The sequence below is a fragment of the Talpa occidentalis genome, unplaced genomic scaffold (genome assembly GCF_014898055.3).
Source record: "Talpa occidentalis isolate TD23 unplaced genomic scaffold, MPIMG_talOcc4v2.1 talOcc4.16, whole genome shotgun sequence".
NCBI classification, from domain to species: domain Eukaryota; kingdom Metazoa; phylum Chordata; class Mammalia; order Eulipotyphla; family Talpidae; genus Talpa; species Talpa occidentalis.
The window spans coordinates 70,522,136-70,549,833 of NW_023601653.1; the positions used below are offsets into that span (position 1 = coordinate 70,522,136).

Below are 27,698 nucleotides of genomic sequence, written 5' to 3' on the forward strand. Positions count from 1 at the left end.
TCCTGCTGTAGCTTTGTGGTAGAAGAGACCAGACACGAAGGGTCTCCCTGGAGATTTTTTTTAGGGGCACTAGTTCCAGTCACAGGGCTCTACCCTTGTGACCAAAGCATCTCCCAAAGCCCTGCCTCCTCACACCATCACATTTGGCATTAGGCTTACAACATTCATTGGTCGATGAGCTAATGGTGAAATATATATCTCTTCATTCACATGTTCAATAAATTTGGGGAGGACCACTCAGATCATAGCAACTTTATCCTAGGAGAAAGGCAATGAGCTTCTGAGCCCACACATTGGGAAGTGGGGCTGCTCATGCTCCTGAAAATGTAGGGTCTTATGATGACCCAGTAGACATGGTGGTGGGGCCTGGAAGAAGAAGGCCTGTCCCAACTCCAGCTGTGTGGGGTTCTAGCTGGAGGCACTAGGGGGAGGCAAGCTAGACACCAGGCTTCTAGGCTGCATAGTCCAGATCCCATCAGCTTCATTCTGTAACTCTCCTTTCACTGTCACCTCTTCTTTTCAAAGCCACATGCTCAGTGTTGGGGACAACGAGGACGTGTGTGGTTCATCCTTCACTCCCTATTAAACCTCTCTGAATCACGGGGCTGGGTTTGTGGAAGGCCCTTGAAAAATGTCAAATCAGAACTTGACACATTTGACACTCCAGTTCTTAGGAAAATGGCTGTATTTGTGAGCTGTTTAAATATTACTGATACCCTTTGCCTGAGTGTTGCTGCCCCTTATGTTACTGAAGTGGGGCCGGGGAAGGGATCTGATTTTTAGTGAATGCCTGGTAGGCATCAAGTAGATATTGTTCCACATAATTTTCAGAATGGTGCTGGAGTTGATCATTTCTTTCATTTTAATTATGAAAAGATTGAGGGTTAGAAACTTGACCAAGGCACATGGTTAATAGTGGTGTGCACGAACATGTGTGCATGGATATTCACACACACATACCTGTGTCAAGTATGAAACATTGGATATTTATTCCTCAAACAACACCAAGGGTGTAGGTAGACTTAACACTCCCATTTTAGAGATGAGAACACTGATATACAATGAGGTAGCTAAGAGGCTGGGTTATATAGCCAGTAAATAGTGAGTGTGGCCTTACTGTCTTAGCTAAGACTATTACCCTCTACTGCCTCGTAGTATGTATCTGTTTTTGTTGCCCAGGAAATTTGTTGGGAAAGCAAAAGCAAACACACCAGAGGCTCCAGAAGATTCAAAATTCAATGCATCCACCTTGTGATAACATGTGGGGGTCTCTGGGGACCAGTGGGGACACTCAGTGGGCCAGCCTCTCGGAGCACAGTCCCCCGCCTCCTAGGTATATGTACACGAGGAAGCCCCCTTAGGTTCACAGAGTTGGGGGTTCACATGCTTTATTAAACTTAAAAAAAAAAAGAAAAAAGAAAAATTGCTAAAGAAAATGGAAATGCCCCTAGGAATCTTGAGTTTAAAATTTTGCACCAGTCTGTGCCATCCTCAGCACAGGCAATGCATGGACTCTAGAGAGAAAGGAAGTGCACCCCACTTGTTTGGATCTGGAGGGAAATCTTGCTGTGCAAGGCTGCTGGGACATCAAAAATTCTTTAACATTTTGGGTATATGTGGATGGATCCAATTTTCCACCAAATGTGGACAGCGTGTGTGTGGAGAATACCGGGCAAAGAGCTGGCTTTGTTATTGGCTGGGAGTCCCGCGATGAGGACTGGGCCTCCACTGTGTCCTGAGCCTGTTCAGAAACGCATGTCCAGAGGAGGATGCATGTGGATGTATGCATGGCGGTGTGAGGATGCATGTGGGTGTGTGCAGATGCATAGATGTGTGTGGATGCGTGCAGACATGTATGGTTGCATGTACAGGCCTGTGGGCTGGGCTAGGCCTGTGCCTTCCTGGGGGAGAAGAACACAGTGCTGGTGATTTGGAATCTGGCCTGAGAGTAGATCTGCTGGGCTGTGTTCCTTCTCTGCCATGGCTCCTGACTCCGTGGGTGGCCTCGGCAATTCGGGAGGAAGAACCTCCTGCCTGTCGCATCTGTGAGGCTGGGGGGAAGGGTGTGGCTGGGGTAGCTTCCACCATTGTCTGAGGACCCCCTCAGTGTTGTTGACTGAAAGCGTTCTAAAGTCTGGGAAGGAAGAAGGATGATGGGAGGCTACTATGAATAATAAAAAAGACATGATTATGGTTAGAACCAAGTGTGTGGAACAATTCATTCCAGCTATTCCAGCTATTATTAGTAAGAGTGCTACTTAGAATAGTGTAAGTAAAAATTCTTTCCCAAACTCGAGCTATAGCTACCAACATGTCTTTCATTTTTTCCAGTTAATCACTGAAGCACTCTCCTGTTAGCAGAAAGTCCAACATAGTCCTCTCTCTTTGAATTTCCTAAGAACCCAGAAACTTAAACCATCCAAAGGTGAAGGAGAAGAGGTTGTACTGGCTACTCTTTGGTGCCACCTTACCTCTCCAGATCCCACGACAACCCTCCTCTACCATGTGCTGCCCCGGCTGCCAGTGTGCTGTGTCTCCAGACTCCCTACGCTGGCTGCTGATGGGTTTGGTGAATAGGAAGCTAAGTGCTCTGAATTTGTCTCTCTGTTTCTACTTCTGTCTCCCGTTCTACCCCCACCCTGCACAGTTCATTTCCTGTGATCCTTTTAACTTTTAATACCACAATAGGCTTCCCTACTCAAAACCCTAAGATGACTTTCCGCTGGGTTTCCAGTAATGTCTAAAGTTCTTCCTGTGGCCTGCAGATCCTGCTAATCAGCCCCTGCCTTCCTCTCCAATTTGCTGCCTGATATTTTCTGCTGCTCAGAATGCTCTATCTATCTAGCTATCCGTCCATCCGTCCATCTACCCACCCACCTATCCACTCGTCTCCTCTCTCTCCATCTGTTTCCTATCTGTCTGTCTATCTATCTATCTTGGCCCCCCTCCATTCTCGGTGCCCAGCGCCTGGCACTTCAGGGGCACTTTGTAGATGTTTGTTGAATAAAAAACATAATCATTGAACAGGTCAACACATCCTCTTGAGGATGCCTTCCCCTGGGGACATGCAGGGGTGGGCTACATTCCTGCCCCGGGGGCTTGGTCTCCAGATGCTCTCATCCTGTTTAGCTGCTTTTTCCCTTAAAATGAGATGCCCTGGGGTTTTGTTCAACACCTTGAACTAAGCTATTGGCCACACTGGAGGTTTCAGGGAGCCTTTGGCAACTAGTCCTCATTTTGACTCTATGGTTAGGGCCCTTTGTGCTAAGAAGCTCTGGGGCTACAAGAGCAACCCAGGAACACTGATCCTTATCTAAAGTTCTGGGGTCTCAGCTCACCTGTGCAATGCACTGGCTGCCTTATTACCCAGCTGGCTGGTCTCTCCTAGGATGATTCCCACCCCCTGCCCCCGCCCACCAAGGCACAAACAAGGCAACTGAATCCCTCAGGGGACAAAGACAGCCCCCTCCACACCCCAGTACACACATACAAGTGCAGGGAAGACCAGATGGCTGTTTGCAAAGGTTTCGTCTGCCCTGGGGGAGAGGCAGGCAGAGAAGCAGACACCTGTGCTCTCCCACTCGGCCGCAGGTTCAGGCCCCGTCCTGCTGCCCGGGCAGTGCCAGGCTGCTGTGGCTTGCACTGTACACCTGGACAGCCCCTCCTCTTGTCTCATGGCCGCCATTCTCTCTCTGCTGCCTGGGAGGTTAGAGACACAGGTTCAGAGGAGCTGCTTTCCTCAGGTTCCGAGCCTATAGCTGGCATCCTCCGCTGGCCACGCCGCTTCTCTGTGATTGGATGGAGCTCTGGGGACTCTGCGTTCTGAGCTGGCCCCTGGGACTCACTTGGGCTTTCAGACTAATTATTTTCCAAGGCAGTTTACAGCTGGGTCATTTGTACTCATAATTTTTCATGACATAATGCACCAGAGATTTAACCCTTAAAAGAAAGGGGGGGCGGGTAATGCCTCTGCAAAGGAATTCTATCTAACTGGCCTTCCTGGGCTGAGTTAGATTCTGCTCTCTGGAAATCTGCTCCACCAGGTCAGGAGTGGGTGACATTCTCAGATGACCCCTAATCAGCCTGGGAGAAGAGGGACTTGAGGAACAGATGAGTGATGGAGGGGGTGCCTTCTAGCTATTGACACTTTGCACTGACTCTCCTCCTTCATAGCCTGTCACCTTTGACCTCTAAAGACACTTGGTTTGGAGTTTTAGGAAGGGCAAGTCTAGACCATTTTCTCATGGGGCTCAGATTCAGACCCCTGTGCCTTGCGAGAGGGTCCTGCCTCATGGCCGGAGGTGCAGATCACCACCCCATCCCAAGTGGACCCTGGGACACCTTGTTCCCTTTCTTCTTTGTCCCACAATCTGTCCCAGGCAGGCAAGGCTCCTCGTATTGGCTGTTGAAAGAGATCCAGAAGCCCACAGGAACTCCAGGGCTATGACACCCGTCCCCTGCCAGCCTCTCCCTCCCTGTGAGATGTTCCCCAAGGTCCTCCTCCTCCAGAAGGCTCCGCAGAGTACATGACTGGATTGACGCTCTTCTCTGAGGTGGGGGCACCCAGCTGATTTAGTGGCCTTTCAAGTGGATTTGGATTGTTTATTGGAAATGCCCATTATTTATGGTGGCTCATGGCCCTAAAAGCATAGGCACAGGCTGTTTTTAGGAAAAAACCCTAATAAATAACAAGCAGGCCTGTAATTTATCAATATGGAGGTGGGAGCCAATGCTCACTTCCAGTGAGAGCAGAGAGCTCTAAAAAGACCAGATCCTCCTTCCAGAGAACTTGGAGGAAATTCCTGTCAGGATTGTGAGATCTGAGTACAAAGGGTTCAAAGGAGATTATAAAAGAAAATCAAAGACAGGTGCCCTTCCATACTCCATCTTGCACACCCCCCCTTTTCTGGCTGAATCTACAAGGAACGTGTTCCAAATTGTCAGGCCCTTAGACCTGATTACTTGTATTTAAGGAGATATCAGTTTTAATTTTCTTATCTCCCCAAAATTTAAGTGAGAGACAAAATGGAGTTAAGTCACCGTGGAATTGGCTGCCCTGGACATACTGGTCTTGGGTTCAAATTTCTATTAAGAAATTCTCCCTCTCTCTTTCTCCACTTTCTCCCGTTCCGACTTCCTTCTCCGCCTTCCCTCCTCTCTCTCGGTCTTTGCCCAGTCTCTCTGATTTGTAAGCTGGTTACAGAAGCTGCCACAGGCAGTCTCTGTTCATGCTTCTGTGTCCATCTCGCAGCATATCCCCCCCCCCAAGAACAAATCCAGAATTTTCCAACCACTGGGAAGGAGAGCAGATTCTAATGCATCGGCACTGAAGACTCGATGGAGGGGCAAATGAGGGGGTCCTGCTACCAGTTACACAGCAGAAATGAATGAAGTTTCCCTGGGCATCTGCACATGCGCGCGCGCACACACACACACGCACACACACACACTCATACACCCACACCCACACTCACACACACTCTCACACCCCCGCCCGCACATACTCCCACACACTTCTTTGGTGCCAGTTGCCCTGTCTCCGGCTCCACCCTACCCCTCCTGTCATGCTGACTGTTGACTTTGGCCCTTTCTAGGCCCTGAACTAACCCTGCTGCTCCTGGTTTTCATCTTCTGTAGGGAAATGTAGCTCTCTCTCAGCTGCTCCTCTTGTATCTTCATACCCCTATATCCTGCTCAGAAAACAGAGGCCCCGCCTTGCAATTTTCCCTCTTTGGAATGTGACAGGGGATTTTTAGTAAATGGCAAATATTTTTTCACTCTTTCACTTCCCGGCTGTGTGATCTTAGCTTTTGAAACCTCTCTGATCTCAGTATCTTTCATCTGCAACAGTGAGACGTGCTACCTCCCTCACATAGATAGGTGGGCATTAGACGCAGTACGTGCACCTGTGTGACGCTCCAGGTAGAGCAGATGGTACAGTGTGGCAGCCCCTTCCCCCTGGCCCTGCGGCCCCACCCCCCTTCCGAGGTCACTGTTGTGCTCTGTCCCTTGTGTTCTCTGCTGTGGGAGTGTGCCAGGCCTAGGCCAGCTGGAAGTGCCAGGGAGGCAAGTCTGGCCATGACCTTTGGCCACTGAGGGAGCGCTCTTGGGCTCCGAGGTGGGCCTCAGTATCTGAGAGGGTCCCTAGTGGAACTGAGCCCCAGTTGCCTGCACCACCAAAAACAGGACGCACCCACAGACTGGTCCCTCCCTTCTGTCTCACTACCTCCTCCCCTACCCAACCTCCCAGACAAACTACTTACTCCCAAATCCTTATCTTAGAGGGGAACTCAAATGGCACAGACAATCTATGGAAACTACAATCCAGCATGATCTGGATGTTGAAGGACACACAGGATGGGTGCATGAGGCGAGGGGACAGGGATTGTGGGAAAGAGAACAGAGTCCTTTGTCCACTTTTCCAATGTTTCTTATGAAAGCTCTGTGAGTCAGGGGAGCAGGAGGGTCTGCACCCAGTTTCAGCTGGACACAGAACTCCCGGGTCACCTGGCCTTGGCCCTTTGGCTCTGCGCTCAGCACTCTTTCAGGCCACAGGTACCAAGGCACATGTGCAGGCTTGGTGCTTTTCATCTGCCCTAGAAACTTCTTATCTTTGTCGAGCTATTGTCATGCTCCTTGGGGCTGCTTGGTGGGCTCCTTGGACCCACCATAAATAACAGAGATGTTCCTAATGGGAAATTCCAAGGATTTAGAGGTTCCTCCCAGGAACCAGGGACAGTGGCCCTGATTGTAAAATCACTTCTGATAAATGCTTTGTATGATCAGATCAGTTGGCTTCCTGCAAGGAGATTTTCCTATAGGTATCAACTATGTCAGGAAAGATTCCTGAGAACTAAAACCTATTGACCAGGCATAGAGAGTAAGAACTGTCATCAGCCACATTTGATAATTTCTTATAATTTCTTATATGTGCTTGTAACCCAAACCACTACACCCTCCCCAGGACCTCTGTTCTTCACTCAAATGAAATTATAGCAGCAAAGAGACTGTGCATATTAATAGTATATTCATTGCTGCTTTCTATCTAATTTAATATAAATAGTAATTTGCATTCAAATGATATTCAGTGGCACTCCCTCTTAGCACTGTGTGAGCTGTCCTCTGGAGAGTCCCGTGGGTCTTGAGTCTCTATGAGGTTTCTTCTCAGTAATTCTCAGGGTCCTCCTCAGGGAAATTCTCAGGGAAACTCAGTAGATTTCTCTGCTTGGACCTAGTAGAACACACTGACACTGGGACCCTGAGTTTGAGACATTAAACTCAGGCTGTGTTTGTTTCACTAATCTGATGATCCTTCATCACCTGAGCAGTGAACACAGGAGGTCTCAGCCAATCCAGAGGACGTATAAATGAATGTTGCCTGCTAAAATGAAGGAGGACAGAAAGAGGAACGATGCGCCGGTTCTCAAGACAAGTCTTTGCTGCCTCTTGACGCTAGTGGTTAACAAGCCTTTTTGTCAGGGACTTTTGTTGAAGTAAAGTCTTTGGAAGTGGCCTATACAGATAAAAACTGAATTTCCTCATGAATCAAGGTTGGTGGGAGGAAGCTCTGCCTGCTCAGACCTCCCTTTAAGGGGCCACTTGTGAAACCATGGCTGAGTGGATAACAGGCAGGGAGTCGAGGGAGAAAGGTGAGGTACCCTTCGCCTTCAGTGGTCTCCTATTTCCTGTTGAGTCCTTTGGCACCTTCCAGATGAAGTCAGTTCTAATATGCTAGAGAGCCAGCTCTCTTGGTTTCCACTTGGAAGGCATAACCTGAGGGACATGAGCTCATGTTGAAGAGTCAGAATTCTGGTGAGGTGAGAAATCTGTCTCTCAGGCTTAATAGTTTTGCTCTTCTCTTCCAGAGGTTCCAAAAACAGAACAGACTTTTGAAGAGCGCCTGATACTCAAAGCTTTCTTGCTAAAATTTGTGAATGCCTACTCCCCCATCTTCTACGTGGCCTTTTTCAAGGGGAGGTGAGTATATTAGTGTCATTCATGGAAGGGCACATTGTCACTAAGAATTCACTAGAGTCTCCACTAGTGTCAGCCTGTCCCCGTTATCAATTCACAGCCTCATTCCCAACTGTGTACCCCAACTGTCTGTTCATGAAGCAATGACATTGGTATTAAATCATATATACATATATATATATATATATAGCATTGGTATTAAATCATATACATACATAGGTATTAAATTATATATATATAAATTATATATATTTATAAAACCCATATATATATATATGTGTATATATATGGGTTTATTATGGAAAGGAGAAAGAAAAAAGAGAGGCATCTGCATAGTCACAGGTGGGCAGGAGAGCAGACTGCTTTAAATCATTTGAATTAGTATCTTCAGATTCTAATAAATAGGAAAACACTACAAGGATTTGGCTCTGAATCCTGAAGGGCTACTCTCAGAGATATGTACCTCCCAATTTTGAGGATGATGCAGGATGATACAGGAAGGAATTTCATGTCCAGCAGGTAGCTTTTAGATCATTTGATGCAATTCTGATGTTGTCTGGAGTTAATGCAGAATTCACAGATTGAGACTATCCTCATTGTAGATGCTAGCCACAAGCTCTGAGGTTCCCAGGTCACTCATCATCCTGACCAATTGGCTATAGCTACTAACCCCTTGGGTTCAATAATTCACAAAAATAACTCACAGAACTCAGGAATAATGCAGCTACAGGCATAACTGTAATTAAAAGTACAGTTTTATTATAGCAATGGTATGCAAAGCCAAACCAGCAATTGGGAGAGGCACACAGGATGAGGACCAGGAGAGTCCTAAACAGAAGCTTTCGTGTCCTCAGGACATATCAGCTTCCCGGTACATCAGTATATATCACCAACCAGGAAGTTCATCCTGGCTTCAGTGTCCCACATTTTTATTGGAGTTTCATTACATAAATGTGATTGAATAATGTGTTTGGCGTTGAGATCAATCTCTAATCCTCCACCCTCCCCTTGAGATCAGGCTGCTGTTATGTGAGTCTGTGCCCTAACCCTGTAGCACATGCTTAGCCTTTGTGGCATTGGCATTGTGGCTCCCCTTCCCTGCTCCTCCCCCCATCCTGATTGATATCATTATACTTAAGTATAGTCCTTGGGGCCCACAATAAATAACAAAGATACTACTAATGGGAAATTCCAAGGATTTAGAGTTTCCTCCCAGGAACCAAGGACAGTGGCTCTGGTTTTAAAATCACTTCTGATAAATACTTTGTATGATCAGATCAGTTGGCTTCCTGCAAGGAGATTTTCCTATAGGCATCAACTATGTCAGGAAAGATTTCTGAGAACTAAAAGCCTATTAACCAGGCATAGAGAGTAAGAACTATCATCAGCCACATTTGATAATTTCTTGTAAATGTGATTGTAACCCAAAAACCACAACACTCTGCCCAGGAGGACCTCTGTCCTTGACTTAAATGAAATTATAGTAGTGAAGAGACTCTGCATATTAAAAAGTATATTCATTTACTATAAATGGTAAATTGCATTCAAATGATATTTCAGGCCAAAGTAGAGGGCCCTGGCCCTTAGATAAACTTGTGGCACAGTGAAAGGCTGGGTCAACAACACTGTGTCTGCAATAAGAGCTATATTAAGAGGTGTGAAGGAAGTGAACAGAAACAAAGGGGAAGCCTTCACAGAGAAATAAAGATTTAACCTGAGCCTTAAATAGATGAGTAGGATCTCAACAGGTGGGTGAGGGAATGACTTTTGGTTGGTGGGATTCTTCTGATTACCTGTCTGTCTCCATGATTGATTTTTAGGTTCCATGATTGATGCTTACTTTTCTGCTTCACCCTCCTGCCCAGTCTTCTCTTATACCATTAAACTAGACCCTCAAGCCTTAGAAAAGGGATGAAGCAGAGTTGTTCTGTTCATTTGAATATTTTTAGTGAGAAGTTTAGATTTTTCTTTTTTTTTTAAAGATTTATTTATTTATTTATTTATACAAGCACTGGGTACAGTCAGAAGTGCGGGAATGTAAGAGAATCCACCAGAGCCAGAGCGGGGAGCAGAACAGGCAGACTGACGAAGTACACTGCTGAGGGGAGCAGCAGGCATGGCAGGAGAGGTCTGTGCACCACGTGGGACCCTCGCAGGCAGCTGGGGATCGAATTGGTGCTGCAGAGGCTGCGGGCAGCTTCGTAGCCCAGCGCTCAACCACTGCGCCACCGGGGAGGCCCCAAGTTTAGATTTTTCTTCCCTGACCCCAGGAATCTACACTTGCAACTTTAGTACAACTCATCCTTCATTTACTAGGAAGCCAGAGCCCTCACTGAGGTGTTGAGATCAGAACTAAATGCTTGACACTAGTTACGGGATGAAGGTCCATAGACAGTACAATCCAAACTTCATCGTGTTTAGACTCAGAAGTTATTGGCATGCACACACACATACACACACATGCGTGCACGACACACACATGCACTCACTATAACCTTCCTAGCCTCACACCAGACCTAGCCTTAGCCCCTTTCTCTTGGAGTTTGATCATTTTAACAGGTGAACCCTAGGTGTGATAGGTGATCACTAACTGGTAAAAGGCCTGAACTCATATCCCTGGGCAATGTTGCACCTGCCTTGGCCAGTACTTTTCAAGAAGGACTTTGAGTGGTGACTATTCCATGTGGAAGGCTTACCCTCAAGCAGCCTTGTCTTTCTCATTCTCTAACTCTTTCCATTTTCTTAATTTCAGGTTTGTGGGAAGACCTGGAAGCTATGTCTACGTGTTCGATGGGTACCGCATGGAAGAGGCAAGTACAGCACTGGTGTATCTTGCTCAGCTCGTGGTCTATTGGCCACTCCCAACCCCATGCTTGTCCCCATCACACCATGGCTCAATTCATGCCCTTGCTTCTCTGAGCTCCACTGGCTCTAACTGCGCCTTCCTGTATCTCCTCCCTGCAGTGTGCTCCCGGGGGCTGCCTTATGGAGCTCTGCATCCAGCTCAGCATCATCATGTTGGGGAAGCAGCTGATCCAGAACAACATCTTTGAGATCGGAGTCCCGTATGTAATGAACTCTCCCCTGTCCTTGCTGCCAGGGCCTCACCCAGTAGTACCAGACTTGCAGCAGAGTTTTCGTGCTTCTACTAGCAGGGCTTGATTATTTACTCCTCCCTCCACTAACTTGGCCTGTGAGTCAGGGTTTCCCCCCATATCTTATTTGCCAGTCTCTGTTGAGATGTTTGAGGCTTAGAAAGATGAAGCACTTGCTGAAGTACAGTGAGTGGCAAAGCAAGGAATCAGGTACTTCCGATTTTAAAGAGCTTAATATTTTTAAGTTATTGTTTTCTCAGTGAATAAGTAAAAGAAATTTTCAATATAATGCATAGATTATGCAAATGTTTAAAACATAATGTTATCATTTAGGATAATCTCTAAGATTGTGGAATACATGATCATAGGTGGGGAAAGGATGAATAATTAGTGAAAGACAGGATGGGTTTTCATGTGGATTCTCTCTTTTCTCACATGCTTTTATACAAGTTTTATAGAAGGGCTTCTTTCAATTAAATTTTGTCATGAAAATAAAAACTGACTCACAGACACAGAACCTAAAAGAAAAGAGCAAGTGAAAATCTACTTTCAGGTCAAAAAACAAAAACAAAAACATATAACCCTTCAGCCTTTTTGGTGTTAAAGAAGAATCTGTTTCAGGGAATATTTTTAGCTATCCTAGCATCAGAGGGCCAGGATAACAGAAATGATCAGGGTTAACTGACTCATAGACTAAGGCCAATTCTGCTTAGGAGGACAGAAAAAATTGTACCATCTCTGAGTTCTTTGCAAACCCCTTGTAAGGATGAACCATTTGAGGATGTAATCATTCGATGGCTCCATAGAATTAGGTGATGATACTATCACCCATTCTGTCTCCTCTAGGAGATGTTTTATATATATATATATTATCTCCTGAGAAGTCCTACAATAAAGAAACGTGTTTAATCCCTATCTTTCCAAATATATTCACACTGCTGACCAGGATTCTTTGCTGTGGACACTGTAATCTACTTCAACTATAATAGCTTAAGTAGCAAGGAAACTTAATAATAATAAGTAACTAATAGAATATTTTTAAGGATCAGAGAGCCACATTCTGAGCTTAGATAGCTGTGATTAATAGTGTCTACGCTGCAGCAGGAACTGTAGGAATACCACTGCTTCCTCCTCTTGACTCATGTGGCTCAGATATTAAAAGAGGAGAATTACACAACAAATTGTACAAAAGATAAGAATTGCACCCAAAAAACTGCAGTCTGACTTTAACCAGCCATTGTTACCAGTTTGAGCTGCTATAGCAAAACAAACAAACAAACAAACAAACAAACAAACAAACAAACAAAAAACATACTGGTTGGCTTAAACCATAGTCATTAACTTATCATCACTCTGGAGGTCATGAAGTCTAAGATCAAGTGTTAGCAGGTTTGGTTCCTGATGAGGATTTTTTTCTTAGCTGGCAGATAGTCTCACCTTACGGTGTGTTCAAGTGACCTGTATATGTACACATGGAGGAGACAGCGCTGGTGTCTCCTCTTATAAGGACACTAACTCCATCCTGGGGCCCCACCCTGTGATCTCATTTAAATTTCATTACTTTCCAAAGCCCCTCCCTCCTAATACAATCACACTGGCAGTTTGGAAGAGATGCAAATATTCAGTCCATAAAACTAGCCTTTTTTTTTCAGTCTGTGTGCAAAATTTATACACAGTTAGATAGATAAAAGTATGTATGCAAATGAAATGACCCTTATCTTCTTAGAGTAGATTTTTAGTTTGGGAGACAAAATAGACTGCATGAGACTGGATGACCTCTTTGTGGTGCAGATTGTCAGACGTCAGAGTAGGGTCAGGCATTTTGGAGTCATCAAACTGCCTTCTTGAATAGAGGGGTTCCTTCCAGCTTGTGTCTGTGTCTTGAAAGAAGGCTGCCACTATCACCTACCAGATTGTCTACCATTATTTTGTTTAAACAAATAATTTCCTTTGGGCATGGATATATTTTCTAAACAACAGACTGACTTGAGCTTATCAAAAACACCTCCAAGCAGGTGGTGCTGCCAATGGGGAAAGTTAGATTCAGAATTGGCACCTCTCTGACCAAGGTCTTGGACATGTCAGGGTCACAGCAAAGGCAGGAGCCCAGACTCCCTCTAAATTTATTTAAAGGTCACTGACTCCTAGGTTGGTTCCTTGGGCTGAGTGGAACCACTGGACTATATAGGATTCAACTCTTCTCTCCAGGGAAACTGCAGAGTCAGTGCTTCCATGTGGGGGGTATAATTGGCAGGAAGATACCAGAGAGTGCTATTCTTTTGTCTTTCTTGGAGACACACTTACAGAGCTAAGTTATAATGGAGAAAATTTAGTTGACCTGGAAAGAAAACCCTTTTCAATGAAGGGAATGAGAATACTCAACATTCCCTTTAACCCCTTGCCAGCCCAGTCTCCAAAACGACTCTCACCATCATCCAGCATTAATTAGGCTGAATGCTGGGGTGTTTTTCTGCTCCCACCCTGGGATAGCTCCAGGAAGTCCTTGGGCACGTGCTTTTCTAGGAAGAGGACTGGTGAGAACATTGGTGTCTCAGCATCTCATTCCACCGCCCTGCCAGGCCAGCCTCTAGTCGTCCATCAGGAAATCATAAGTCTCAAGAAATCAATCTTCTGAAACTGTGCCCCCTTTCCAGCTTTCTGATGGGAAGTCACGCAGAGATAGTCATAAAGCAAAGCTGGGGAGACACATGGTCACTGTTCCCCAGGAGCTTACCATCTCAGAAAGAGACCACATTTGCTATGGACAAACATCCAGAAAATATACAGACCAAAAAAAGATGTGAAAGCCACATCTGGCTCCTTTGAAGCTATGAGAGCAGCCCCCCACTGCTACAAAGGAAAGTCTCCATTCTGCCTGCTTAGAACATCTGGGGGAGACACCTGCCCTTCCAGTACATGTTATTCTCTCTGGATGGAACTGTATACAGCTTGTAGACATGAGATGACCGTTTTTTTAATCCTTGGGCATCTGTTCTACACTTAGCTCATTCACTCTGGACCCAGAAGCCTTTTGTAGAATTTAAGAGAGGCTAGAACTCATGCATATGTTTGGGTAGTGTGCTGGCATGTTCTCCACCCAGCAATTCCTTTAGTTCCATGACAGATGAAACTAACACATGGCTCTTTGCCTTGAGGGCTAAATGTTCTTGTTTATGTTTGATGTGAGTTTAATATGCTACTTTACAATGATGGCAACTGCATAGTAAGTCTTAACGCTGTGGGCAGTCTTTATGTCTCAATGTCCTCATCGCTTGATGAAAATAATAGCACTCATCATTATTCTAAGGTGATCTCATTCCAGCTGTAGCATTCTCTGAAACTTTCTTCTAGTGAAACTCACTGTCGATTCCAAATACAAGTCATTTCTGTTTCAAAAGATTTGGCTTTTTTTTTTCAGTTTCTAGTCTGCTAAAGGACACATACAACAGAGTTGTAGTTAAATTTGTAATGTAGCACTAAAGTTCTGCCAAATCCTAGGGTCTTCTAACTCTAAAGCTCTTTATAATTCTGCAGGTCATATTGTGTGTTTGGCCACATGAAATCACCATGATTATGGTCACTGCATCTCCCACCCCCTGCTCTGAGCCCAGTCTTAATAAATGAGACCCATTCAATCCAGAAGTCTAGTTAGCCTGATGGTATCCTTATATATGAAATGTACTTGAGAAATATGAAAAAGCAAGAATGAAAAAGGAGTCTTTATTAGGCAAAAGAGAGATGATGGTTGAGCCTGACATTGAGGAAGGAATACTATAAATTACACATTTAGACCCAGTAGTCTTTAACTCTTTGGTGGAGGTAGCACTTCTCTCCAGGATAGAGATTGGGTGGTTTAACAGGTCTGGATTTAAATTCAGGCATACAATATACTCAGTGTGTGTCCTTGGGGAAGTTATTCTAGAAATATTTTCACCCAACATGGTTATATAAAGATGCATCTTGGATATAAACTCAACACTCTAGAAAATAGAAAATATGAATATCTGGAAAAGAAAGAGCTACACTTGGGGGTTCCAGGGAGCCCATGTGTTACTGAGCATCATTAGCTTTTATGTTTAAAGTGTTATGAGTCCAGGGAATGAGACTGAAAAGATCCACTTGAGAACATTGTTTCTGGGTCCAGTGGCTTTTGATTCACATTTTAGCTCAGGTGTATCTTCAGATTTGCATCAAAATTTTTCCCCAAGAAAAAGTATGAATCTTAGAAGCCAGATTAGACTTTTTAAACTAGAAGCAAGTATGAGGAGCTAAGTAGGTGATCATGCCTGGTAAGGCTATTTGGTATAAAATATATAATGATTATATAATTAAAAGATTGATCATCCTTAGTATTCATCATCTGCTTTGGAAAACTATTTTCAGAGATTTTCCCAAAGAAAATTTTAAAATGTAAAGACTGTCAAATTGACCTTAAGTAATAGGTCAGGTCTCAGTTATAATTCGTCTAGGCCCTGAAGGGGCAACATTCTTACTAGATTCTGTGTATGTTTGTGTGTGTGTATGTGTGTGTAACATTGTGAAAAGCACAACCACAATTTTGCAGAATTTTGTAATCCTGCAGGCTCCTTCAACTAGATTGCGCCTAAACTTCATTTGTGAGCCAACTTTAAATTTTCCCGCAAACCTGCCAAAACAACTCTTTGTATATTCGTTTCCTCTAGCCAATTCACTTATCTAAATCCATAGAATTTCTGAAAATGAACACACTAATACCATGATTAGCAAATAACAGTTAAGAAGAACTATAATAAGAAAACACCACTAAACAACCAATGACATCAGCCTAAGACTGGGTTCTCTTTGATAAAAGGAAGATGTAGAGCCTTGGGTGAGATGCCCAACTCCTGCCAGCAGCCTGGGGTTTCTCCTGGCTGGCATTGGAGGCACTGAGTGCAAGCAAGATGGGAAACCACTCTTCCGAGAAACTTTAACAAAAAGGTGGGCGGGTGTAGAGACCTGCTGTGTGGTCCACTAGTGGGAATGTGTCCTTTGCTTGAGAAGCGTTCCTTCAGACCAGAAATGTCGCCTCTTAACCCCACAGATCGCTACAAGGCAGCACAGACCAGGCATGTCCTCGGATGCTGGACAGCCACACTTTGGGACCTGGGATCAGCTTTATCAGCTCTCCCAGATGTCTCCCTTTGGCCATGGATAATCTGACAGGTGCCCCAGACAGGGTTGCTATGGAATCCTTCCACCAGACAGTCCCACCTTTGGTTCTAGAGACCCTGGCGGTGGACAAACAAAAGGAGACACTCAAGACTGGGACACCAGGCGCTTTACAGGCAGCTCTGCTACTGATGAGGACATGATAATAGATAGATTGGGGATTTGTGGTCTGGCTTTGGACTAGCCACACTCACGCAAACCCAGGCTCCTGGGGCCTGGCAAAGAGTGGCAGATGCTTTCCAGAGATGCTGGGTGGTTGTGGCTCAAAATAGTGCTCAGCACCTTCTGAGACAACTTCAGACATGGTGAGCGCATGCGGATGGACTTTCACGTGTGCTGTTTATTAGCTGAGTCCACTGGTGGAATTCCCTCACCATCTCCCTGCACACACACACACACACACACACACACACACACACACACACACACACACACACCTGTCCCATGTATGTTTGTAGAAATAGATTTTTGGATCCAGACATACCCCATCACATCCCAATTCCTCTATAATTTTATCTCAAACTTAGCTCCAGCATTTCTTATAGAAATATTGAAAACAGGCCTTTTATCATTCAGAAAGATGCTGTATGTGTGTGCGTGTGTGTAAATGCTCCTTTTTTTTTAAGCGCCAGACTCGCTCCTGGGCAGTCTAAGGTGGATAGACCTGACAGGTCAATACTTCCCCTGGCAAACTCTCCCAGCACCCTTGTTCTTAACTGAGAAGTAAGCACCAGGTCACACCCCCATTCCCCCAACACGGGCTATGCCCCTCGACACAGCCAGTGAGATTCTATAAACTTCTTGCTTTTTTTACTTTTTTGGGTGACTGATAAATATTACATTTCCAGACATAAAAGTCTCTTTTTAAAGCCATCACAGGCACAGGGGTCTGTGTTTCCTTCAAATGCTGTGGAATCTGGCCACAAATCACAAGTGTCAGAGCAAGTTTGAACCTAGTCAGGTGTCAGGGAATATGGGCTCCGAGGTTCAAGGTGCCCTTCTTCTTGGCCCATTGTTTCTGCCTTTTGTGATGAGACTGCAGGGAACTTCCCTGGGCCCAGAGTCCTGTGGCAGGGGGCCCAAGGTGTGAGGAAGCAAGGACAGTCTCTGGTCTTGGGGGTGAGCCTGTGGGACACACATGGAGGATGGCTCAATGTTCTCAGCAGAGCTTCATAGACTTGCCATTAAAAGGGACAGAAAAGCAACTGAAAGGACAAGGGGGTAACATCAAAGGAGTTATTTTAACGAGCAAGTGCATCACCCGTTCGGAATCATAATTTGAAATTTTCCACACAGCCCATCTGTATGTTATGCAACTTGCAGGATTCCTGTTAAATCCCGCTCTTGAGGGACTTTATTAATTTTTCTTTTTTAATGGTCACTGAGATCTCCAGGAGAGAGACTTCTGGGAAAAGGAGGGATTTATAAGAATTATTTATGGATTTGTTCCCCCTGCCCTCATAGTTTTTGACCTCCCACGGCCTATTACCTTGTTGGCGACATCATCCTTCCTGAAGCTCTCTCTCCTGCCCTTCTCTCTCCCACCCCTCAGCTGCCAGATAGTCTTCTGTTCCCCTGACTTTGATTTTCTTGGAAGCCCTTGACCAGCGCCTTAACTGTCCATGTTCCCCTCCCTGCTTCATCCCCACATGATATTTGTTGCCAGGGTTGCTCTCTCCATAGGGATCCTCAGACCTCCAGCTCTACTCCAGATCTTTTTTCAGAGCTCTAGAGACATAAATTGCCCACCAGACTGCCCACTTAGTTGTTCATCCACCTGTAAGCTTCTCCTCCCCTCCTCAAATCTTCCTCTTCTTGGGTGCTCCCTATCTTAGCAAATGGTCCCATCATCCACATGTGTGCCCACAGACCCCATCAGTCAGCCTGCTCCCATTCTCCTTCCCTTCCCTTGTACGATTTACCACCAGCTCCTGAATTCCACCTCCTAACCATGGCTTGGCCTGTCTCCTTCTCTTCTTGTCCATTGCTATCAACCTGGACCCTGCACTATCATCTCACCTGAAACTGCTTAGGCTGTTATAAAAAGCCTCAATGCCACAAACTTCCACTGCCTTTCGAGCCTTTTTAAAAATATTATGTTTATTGTGGTAATATTTGATTAACATTTGATTATCTCAGGGATATAGCTTCACACCTCCACAAATGTGATATCACACCACACCCCATCTCCAAAGCTGCAGCGACCCTCCATCATCATCTATAGGGTCTCCTCCCCTTTTTGCCCCCACCCCCACTTCAACCCTCCCCCCCACATCCTAACCTCCCCTTCTGGTAGTCTCAGTTCTACAGTCAGATATCAAGGGGTTGTTTTATTTTGTTTTTATCCATCCCATTGCTTGGTTTTTATATTCCACCTATGAGTGAATCATCTGGTATTTGTCTTTCTCCTTCTGACTCATTTCACTTAGCATAATTCTTCTCCAGTTTCATCCATGTTGTTGCAAATGGTGAGATTTCATCTTTTTCTTTATAACTGAATAGTATTCTATAGTGTAAATATTGATGTCTTCTTTATTCATTCATCTCTCACTGGGCACAGGTTGTTTTCATAACTTGGCTTTTGTCAATAGTCCTGTAATGTGTAATGAGCATAGTGTTGCATATATCCCTTGGACTTAATATGTTTTTTTTTTTCCTTAGGTAGCTACCTAGGAGAGGAATTGCTGGATCATATAGCAGATCTATTTTTAATGTTTTGACATACCGCCATACTGTTTGTCATAGAGTACTCTGCATTCCCACCAACAATGTCCACAACCCCACCAACACTTGGTGATTCTGGCCTTTTTGATATGGGCCAGTCTCACAAGTGTGAAGTGGTATTTCATTATGGTTTTGATTTATATTTACCTTGATAATAATAATAATTACCTTTGATAATAAGGGATGATGAACATTTTTTCATGTGCCTGTTGACCTGTCTTCGTTGGAGACATATCTACTTAGCTCTTCTGCCCATTTTTTGATTGGGTTACTTGTTTTCTTGTTGAATTACATTAATTCTTTGCAGATTTTGGGTATCAACCCCTCATCAGATGGATGATGTACAAATATTTTTTTTCCATTCAGTGGGGTGTCTTTTTGTTTTAATGATAACTTCTTTTGCTGTACATAAGCTTTTAATTTATTTATTTTTGCTTTTGTTTCCCCTGCTGTTGTAGTCGAGTCCCAAAGACATTGCTGAAGCCAGTGTTTCACCTATGTTTTTTTCTATGTATTTTATGGTTTCTGGTCTTACATCCAAGTCTGATCCATTTTGAAATAATTTTTGTGTGTGTTGTGAGTTAGTGGTCTAGTTTCGCTCTTTTGCATTTGTTGTTAGTATTCCCAACACCACTTGCCAAATAGACTTTTTAGTCACCATTGCATGTTCTTGGATCCTTTGTTATAAATTAACTGTATGTAGGAGTGTGGATTTATTTCTGGACTCTCAATTCTGTTCCATTGATATGCATGTTTGCTTTTATCCTAATATTACACTATTTTGATTACGGTTGCTTTGTACTATAGTTTGAAGTCTAAAATTATTCTTCACCAAAGCAACAGGATTGTTTTGGCTACTTAGGGTCTTTTGTAGTTCCACACAAATTTCAGTAATCTTTTCTCTATTCCCTTGGAAAAAGCTATTGGAATTTTTTTAGGGGTTGCATTCAGTTCCATGTTGTTTTCTTTATTTCTTTTTGTCCTTGGTTGCTGAAATTCATCCTCCAGGAACTTTCATGAGAAGGAATACATGAAAATATGGCTTTTTAAAACATTTTTAAAAATGTCTTTGCTTTTTTGCCTTTGTATTTTTTGTATCCTTTGACCAGGTATAAAACCCTATGCTAAAGAACTCCTCTGCCTCTTCATTGTTAATACATTTCCCTAAGTTTTCTAATGTCAAGGACTGATACTGATAATTCTATCTTTTTGATTTCAAATAATTTTTAGAGGAGAGGATCTATGTTTTCTGTAACTGGAAGTTTTCACAATTTTTCCTAGAGTTGTAAAATCTGATGATGATGATGATGATGTGTGTTGATGGAGGCCCCTATTTTCATCCTTGTGCTAAGTGGGTCTTTCCAATCAGAAAATACATGTATTTCACCTCTGTCACACTTTCTTATCTGTCTTTTGTAATTTCCCCCCACCTTTTATCTGTCTTCCCATTCTGATTAAGTGTTGGGGTTTCTAGATTGATTAATTTTGAAAATATTTTCTATCCTACTGCCCATTTATCTTTCTTTTTTCTGAGAGCTTATAAAGTTCTAACATCCCATCATTTCATTGTACTTATTTCAGATTTAGAATTTCCCCAGTTCATTTTTCCCTCCAAAGTAAACATTTTGTCCCTCTGATATTGGGGAGTAGTAGTCACCTGGGTGATCTGCGTCAACAGAGACTTTAAGGTCTACTGTTCCTTAACAGAACATTGACCAGTCACTACTCTTCACTTGGTACCTTCAATTCCTGCACCTTTCTGAGATTTTTCAGCTTGAGTTGGCTTGTATTTCTCTGCCATATTTCACTGTAAACGCTTGGTATTCAGCCATGACAACTTTGTTAAGTCCTTCATCCACCATCTATCTTCCAAGATATTCATTAACATCTCTCTCTTATACTACTTTACTCATTATTATTTTCTTTAACTTTTTGGTTTATATTTTTTATTCATTAACTATCATTTAAGTAGCCTCTCAGGAATGAATAGGGATATATGCATGCCTTCAACTTTCCATGTTTAATCTAAACCACTGATTATCTTTGCTTAAGATTTGGCCATAGAGTCTGATTACTGTTACCTGAAGCAGAAGTCTCAATATCAATTCTGATGATAGACCTTCCTTTCTTCCCGCCTCTTTCTCCTTTCTTCCTTTCTTCTTTCATGCTTCTTAATTTTCTTTTTTTTTTTTTTTGAAGATTTATTTTTTTATTTATACAAGCACTGGGTACAGTCAGAAGTGCGGGAGGGTGAGAGAATTCACCAGAACCAGAGCGGGAAGCAGAGCAGGCAGAAGGACCGAAGCACACTGCTGAGGGGAGCAGCGGGTGGCAGGAGAGGTCTGCGTGCCATGTGGGACCCTCCTCTGGTGGCTGGGGAGCAGCCGGGGATTGAACGGGCGCTGCAGAGGCTTTGGGCAGCTTCGCAACCCAGCGCTCAACCATTGTACCTCCGGGGAGGCCCCTTAATTTTCTTCATCCTTGCTCTCTGTCTTGATTTATGGACAGGGTTAAGTCAGTTCACACTATTTGGCTTCAGAATATTTTGGCCCCATCTAGTTTTTCTCAATTTATTATTATCACAAAATTATTACTTGCTGTTATTATGACTTTATTACCTGCTGCTTCTGTGGATCTCAACTTATTCTCTAACTCCTTCTGTGGTTATAATACTGATGATGATGATGATGATGGTGAGAGGGCCAATGATAGATATGTTGATTGAGCTCTTGGCATGTACAAAGCCCATATACATATATTTTCTCCTTCAACTGATCTTTACACTAGTTTATATTTATTTGCTCATATTATAAATAAGAATGATAAACTTTATGAAGTTTTAATAACTTCCCCGAGAAAATATACCTTGATGGAATTGTGACAACAAAAAAGATTTTTTCCAACTACAACATACTACATCTTCTGGATGGTAAGATACTAATCAGAGAAATTATGTTTCCAATAGTTTTCAGAAATTCTAACAACAGAAAGAGATGTCTAATGATATTGGTAGTGCGCCTTTGGAAATAACTGCAGGAAGATTGGATGATCTTGTGTGTGAGGAATGTGGGAGGGGAGAAAGGGCCAAGATTCCTGCATTTGGCTATATCATGGATTTCAAAAACACTTTTCGCTGCTTTTCAAAGGCTATGATTTTGACTGTTCTGCTGATAGTTTTCCTCCTAATTATTGCCTAGAAACTTTCTCTTAGAACTGGCACATTGCTTTTTCACCTAATTTCATTTTCTATTTGTTGTGAGTTAATGGAAAGTATGAACATACTCTACTTTTATACCAAAAATAATAACTCTCATCCATTGAATGCTTTCTATACCCAGATATTATGCCAAGGGTTGTGTCATCATTGTTTCACTTCACCCTCATGCCAACTCTGAGAGGCTGGGCCATTATTATTTTGTTATCACTCTAGACCAAAAAAGCCCTGAATGTGGTTGTTTTAGTTTACTTGGGTTGCCATAACAGAATCCCATAGACTTGCTGGCTGACACAGCAGAAATTCATCTTCTCATCATTCTAGAAACTGAAAAGTCAAAGATACAACTTAGACTTTGATTTATTTCTATGGACATGTTCTTGGTTTTCATACCTCTCCCTCCTCACTGCATCCTTGCACAGTGGAGAGAGATCAGGGTCTCTTCCTTTTCTTTTGTGGCTACCAGTCCTCTTGGATTAGGATCTCACTTTCATGACATCAATTCACCTTAATTACTTCCTGAAAGCCCTATCTCAAAATGCAGTCATGTTGGGGGTTAAAGTTTCTACATATGGATTGGATGTTGGGGAGGGAGAGATGCAATTCAACCCATAGCATTGGTAGACAATGTTTAACTTGGCTTTTATGGAAACCTGATGCTGTTTGTTATTAAATATGAAGAAGTCTCTTCTGAGAAGAGAGCATCTTTCTGTTCTGTGGACACCCTTTCTTCCCCATGAAGAGGCTAACTAGATCATCCTGTTAGATGACTGGGTGCTCTCACTTGGTAGAAAGGGCCAACTCTGGGGCCTCCCTGGTGGCACATGGGGTTAAAACACAACCTATGAAGCAATCCGTAGCCACTGTAGCTCAAGTTCGATCCCCAGCCAGGGAGGTACCCACATGGCTCAGCAGACCTCTCCTGTCTTGCCTGCTGCTCCCCTCAGCAGTGTATTTCAGTGGATCTGCCTGTTCTGTTCCCCACTCTGTCTCTGGTGAATCCTCTCACCTCCCACACCTGTGGCCTATACCCCAGTTCTTGTATGCATAAATAAATAACTCTTAAAAAAAAGAAGGAAAGGGCCAGCTCTTTCATTGCTATAAACAGCAGGAAGAGTTCCATTTATTTGGGTTTAAAGAAACCTGATCCATGTGGGGAGCCCTCCAATATCCTGATAAAGGAATGTCTTTAACAGAAAGTCTCCTTTGTGACCCTCTCTCTGTTCTTGGATCAGGGATAGTTTCAATGTTGAAACTTAGTATTTTCTTCTTTTCTGTCTGTGTAAACTAACTCTGTTCTCCAGAGGCTTTTGGTAACTGGTCCATTTCTTTTCCAGAAAGCTCAAGAAACTGTTTCGGAAGCTGAAAGATGAGACAGAACCTGGAGAAACTGACTCTGCCCACTCAAAGCACCCCGAGCAGTGGGACCTCGACTATAGCTTGGAACCATACACCGGACTGACCCCAGAGTACATGGAAATGAGTAAGAGTCCACGTTATCCCTTCTACTGGGGGTCGATGTAGGCACAGGGTCTGGGGGAGGCGTGAGGGAGGGGTCAGAGAAATGGCTGTGCAGCTTCTGTTCCTTCAGGGCCCCACAATGTCACCTCTAATGCCAAATGAAAGTTGGGGAGGGTGAGAGGCAGAAAGAGCCCTGGTATAAGAGCCAGGAGCAACTCTGTCAGCAACATGACACCAGGATAAGAATGGCACCCTTTTTTCCTTGCACTTTTTCTCACAAAATGGGAAGACTGCTCTCATGCCATGGCTTCTACCATTGATAAAACTGAAGTGAGATAAATGAAGTCTGAAGATAATGAAGTCTGAAGTTTTAAAAATAGAGTTTCCATGATCAAAGAGTAACATGGGATAAAGATGGGTCCATCTTTGACATGGAGAGTATATGTGAGAATCCATTGGTCAGGTGAGGCTGAGTAGAATGTCAGCTTTTCCCTAAAAAAATTTCGTGCTGGAGGGGGAGAGGTAGAGCTCTCATTCCAAAGCCTCTGCTTGTTCTTGGACAAAGCTTGAAAGCAAGAGTACAAGTTGATAGAATGCTGCCATGGTGAATGTGGCTTGGAAGCCATGAGATCTCCATTATGAGACCAGCTGCCTTCAATCATTTGGCTACTTGGGAATGATCTTGGTCTTTTATTGGGGTAGATAATTGAAAATTCTCTTTGCAAGACTTGGAACTAATGATTAATAAAATGGGATACCAACGACTGAGAGGTAAAATGTATCATCTAAATATTTATAGAGTATATGGAGAAACATCAGTCACATTCAGCAAAAGAGCAAGAGTTGGCATCATTGGACATAGATTGTGTTTGCATAATCGCTCCTGCCTCCTGTAGTAATCGCCATTTATTTAAGTACATTTTTCAAATTGTCTTACCATTGGTGTATGTTGTTGTTAGTGTTTTGGATGTATAGAATCTCCCCCTTCAGGTCTCTATAGCACCCCCACAACCAAGGCACTCATAGGCTTCCGTCATAGTCCACTGTGCTCTCCCCACCCTGTTTTCATCCCTCCAACTCCCACTCTGGATGCCTCAGGTCTATGGTCAGCTTTCAAAGGGTTTCAAGTTTTTGTCTGAACCTTGATTATTTGGTTTCTCTATATTCCACACATAAGTGACACCATCTAGTACTTGTTTTTCTCCTTCTGGCTTATTTAGCTTGTACTCATCCTTTCTAGCTCCATCCAAATGGCTGCAAATGGCATGAGTTTATCTTTTTTGATTGCTGAGTAGTATTCCACATATATATATATATATATATATATATATATATATATATACTACATCTTCTCGATCCACTCATCTGTTTATATTGCCTCCATATCACTTTTTAATAAGAGGATACCCCTGTTTCTAATGGAATTTTACCCTCTTCTGATTTTTTTAAAGATTTATTTTATTTATTTATGCATACAAAAGAGCTGGGATGTAGGCCAGAGATGTGAGGCGGGAGTGTGTGGTGTGTGATGATTCACCAGACAGAGTGGGGAACAGAACTGGCAGACTGACTGAAGTACACTGCTGAGGAGAGCAGTGGGTGAGACAGGAGAGGTCTGCTGCACCATGTGGGTAGCTCCCTGCAGATAGCTTCATAGTGCTGAGATTTAACCCCTTGCATCACTAGGGAGGTCCCTTTTGTGAGTTTTAAGATAAAGTTGAGACTATACTCACATAGTTCTTTTTTTTTCATTTAGCATTATGAACATAAATATTTCCAGGTTGTCATAAAATATTTAAAATGAACAATGCATAATAATCCATCTGATACATAAAAGTCTCTCTTCAAGCAAACACATGGGAGACTTATTTTCCAGTTCTTTTTTAATGATCTAATGTCATACTATCTTCAAATACATACTTTTCCCACATTTAGTGTTATTTCCTCAAGATAGATTCCCACAGATTTGATCATCAGCTCTAAGTTGCAGCTATAGAATAGTTCTTGATTCATTTTACCAAATGAATCTGAAAGGGCTTCCTGATGCCCATCTCATTCTACCTTGTGGACCTGAATATTTCAAACTGTATTAAAGACTTTTCACAGAGCTTCCTTTGTGAAGCTTTCTTGGAAGCCCTGTTCCTCCTGCGAGAAATCATTAATTTTCTGGACTTGATCCCTAAGGCCCTTCTGGTTCTGAACATCTGTCTACATTATCAATGATAAGAGCACAGGAGAGTATTCCAGAAAAAAGTCTGGCAATACAGGGTCTTATTCATGGCCACGAGTAAATGCTGATGAAGCAAATGGTGGTTTGGGGGTGGGAAGAGTATAGAAAAAGACCTGGGCCTGGACAGACAAGTTTGCATTTCACATCAGTCTTTAGGGGGGAATTGTGGAATCTTGGCCAGTGCCATGGCTGTGTATGAGCTCTATTTCTCTCAAGGAAATGGCAATAAGTACCCAAGGGGGATAGACTAAGGGAGGAACAGGGCAACACAGGTGGACTCATTCATTTCTTCATTTATCCAACATTTATTAAGCACCTAGAGGGAAGAACAAGTTTAGAGACCTCAGGACACTTTCTTTAACAATTTAAGTTGATATTAATTCAATCAACAATTTGATTGATGGTTGAATCTTGGCTGAAAAGGAAGCCTGATTCATAGATGGTTCTACCAAGCTGGGTTCTGTAGAAACTAACAGAATTCTGTAGGCCGATTTTGCTAAGGTTGCCAGTCATTTTTACAGGCATAACTATTTTGTTTCATATTTTATTTAAGTGCTAGGAAAATGTTTCTGTATGAGGTTCCCTTCCTTCTTTTTATCTCTGGCTTTTCCTCCTCACTTCTTCATATAAGTATGTTAGTGGCCAGACTGAGGGGTACCATGAGATCTCCCAAACCTGCATGCTCAATAGAAGTTCTGCCACCCACCACATAAAGACAAAGCATAATCTTAGTATGAAAGAAATTTAATTAGTGTGCATAGAGAGAGAAGAGAAGAGAGGATAAAAACTTCCAAAGTTACCCATTCCCTTGTGGGTAAATGCCCAGCCAAACAAGATTGGCCCATAGGGAACTGCTGAGGCCCCAAAGGTGGCACAAGCCTAAGGTACCTTCTGGCAGGGCACCAAAGGAAAGGGGCAGAAAGGGCCAGGCAAATCTGGGACAAAGGAAGCAAAATCAAAGTACAAATCATAGTAGTATCTGCTACTACCTGTTCAAGTATACGTGTCTCCTCCCATGTCCCCCAAGTCCCTGGTGCCATCCAAAGTGGAGAAGCATGTGCGACTTTTTCTTCACCTGCCTCTATGTTCCACATGCCTCCCTGCTCCACATGTCTTCTCCAAGTCTCCTCCTTGCTTAGCTCTGCCCTTCATTAGGTGGATAAGAAGATGGAACCTTCCCCTTTTATGACAATTAGAGTCTGTAACATTTGCTTCATAAACAGTCAAAGATGGGGCTTCAGAATACACTTTGACCAAACGACTGCTTCATTCCGCAGTATAACAGGGGTGGGCTCTGGAGTCAACCTAGCAGGCTTCCAATCCTAAGCTCCCTGAGCTAGTCACACCCCCCTGGGTATAGGGTTTAAAGTCAGTGAGGCTCAATTTCCTCATCGCAAAAGTGGGTTTGAAGGTAACAGCACTGACCTCATAGGATAGTTCTGAGCAGAGGGTGGTAAATATAGAAAATAGCACAAAGATTAAGAAAAAAAAAAACAATGCTTGGTATTCATATGCTCTCAGTGCACATGAACCACCACCGTTATTGTCAAGAGTCCAATTTCTTACTCTTTCATCTAGAAAGTGAGTAAAAACAGTTGGAAGCCCTGGAATGTGGTGAGTGCTAACGTTCTTCCCAAGCCATTAGAGTGGGGCTGGGCAGTGATGTTTTAAGACTCAGGGTACCAGACTCCAAGACAATTGGAAGGCTTACACTCAGAAGCCCGAGATATAAACACTCCAAGATGTTTGTCCTTTCTGAGACCTCCAAGCCCCGAGGGCTCTACTGGAATCTCAAGACGGCTCTTTTTGT

General features: G+C 43.4%; 1 protein-coding gene across 1 annotated transcript in view; it reads left to right on the forward strand.

The window, feature by feature from the left end:
- Window positions 1-27,698, forward strand: part of LOC119247803 (anoctamin-2) — a 236,822-nt gene that overhangs the window by 179,770 nt on the left and 29,354 nt on the right. The window contains exons 16-19 of the mRNA XM_054696498.1: window positions 7,866-7,977; window positions 10,727-10,784; window positions 10,939-11,039; window positions 23,535-23,680. Of these exons, the coding sequence (XP_054552473.1) occupies window positions 7,866-7,977; window positions 10,727-10,784; window positions 10,939-11,039; window positions 23,535-23,680 (417 nt within the window). The remainder of the gene's footprint in view (window positions 1-7,865; window positions 7,978-10,726; window positions 10,785-10,938; window positions 11,040-23,534; window positions 23,681-27,698) is intronic.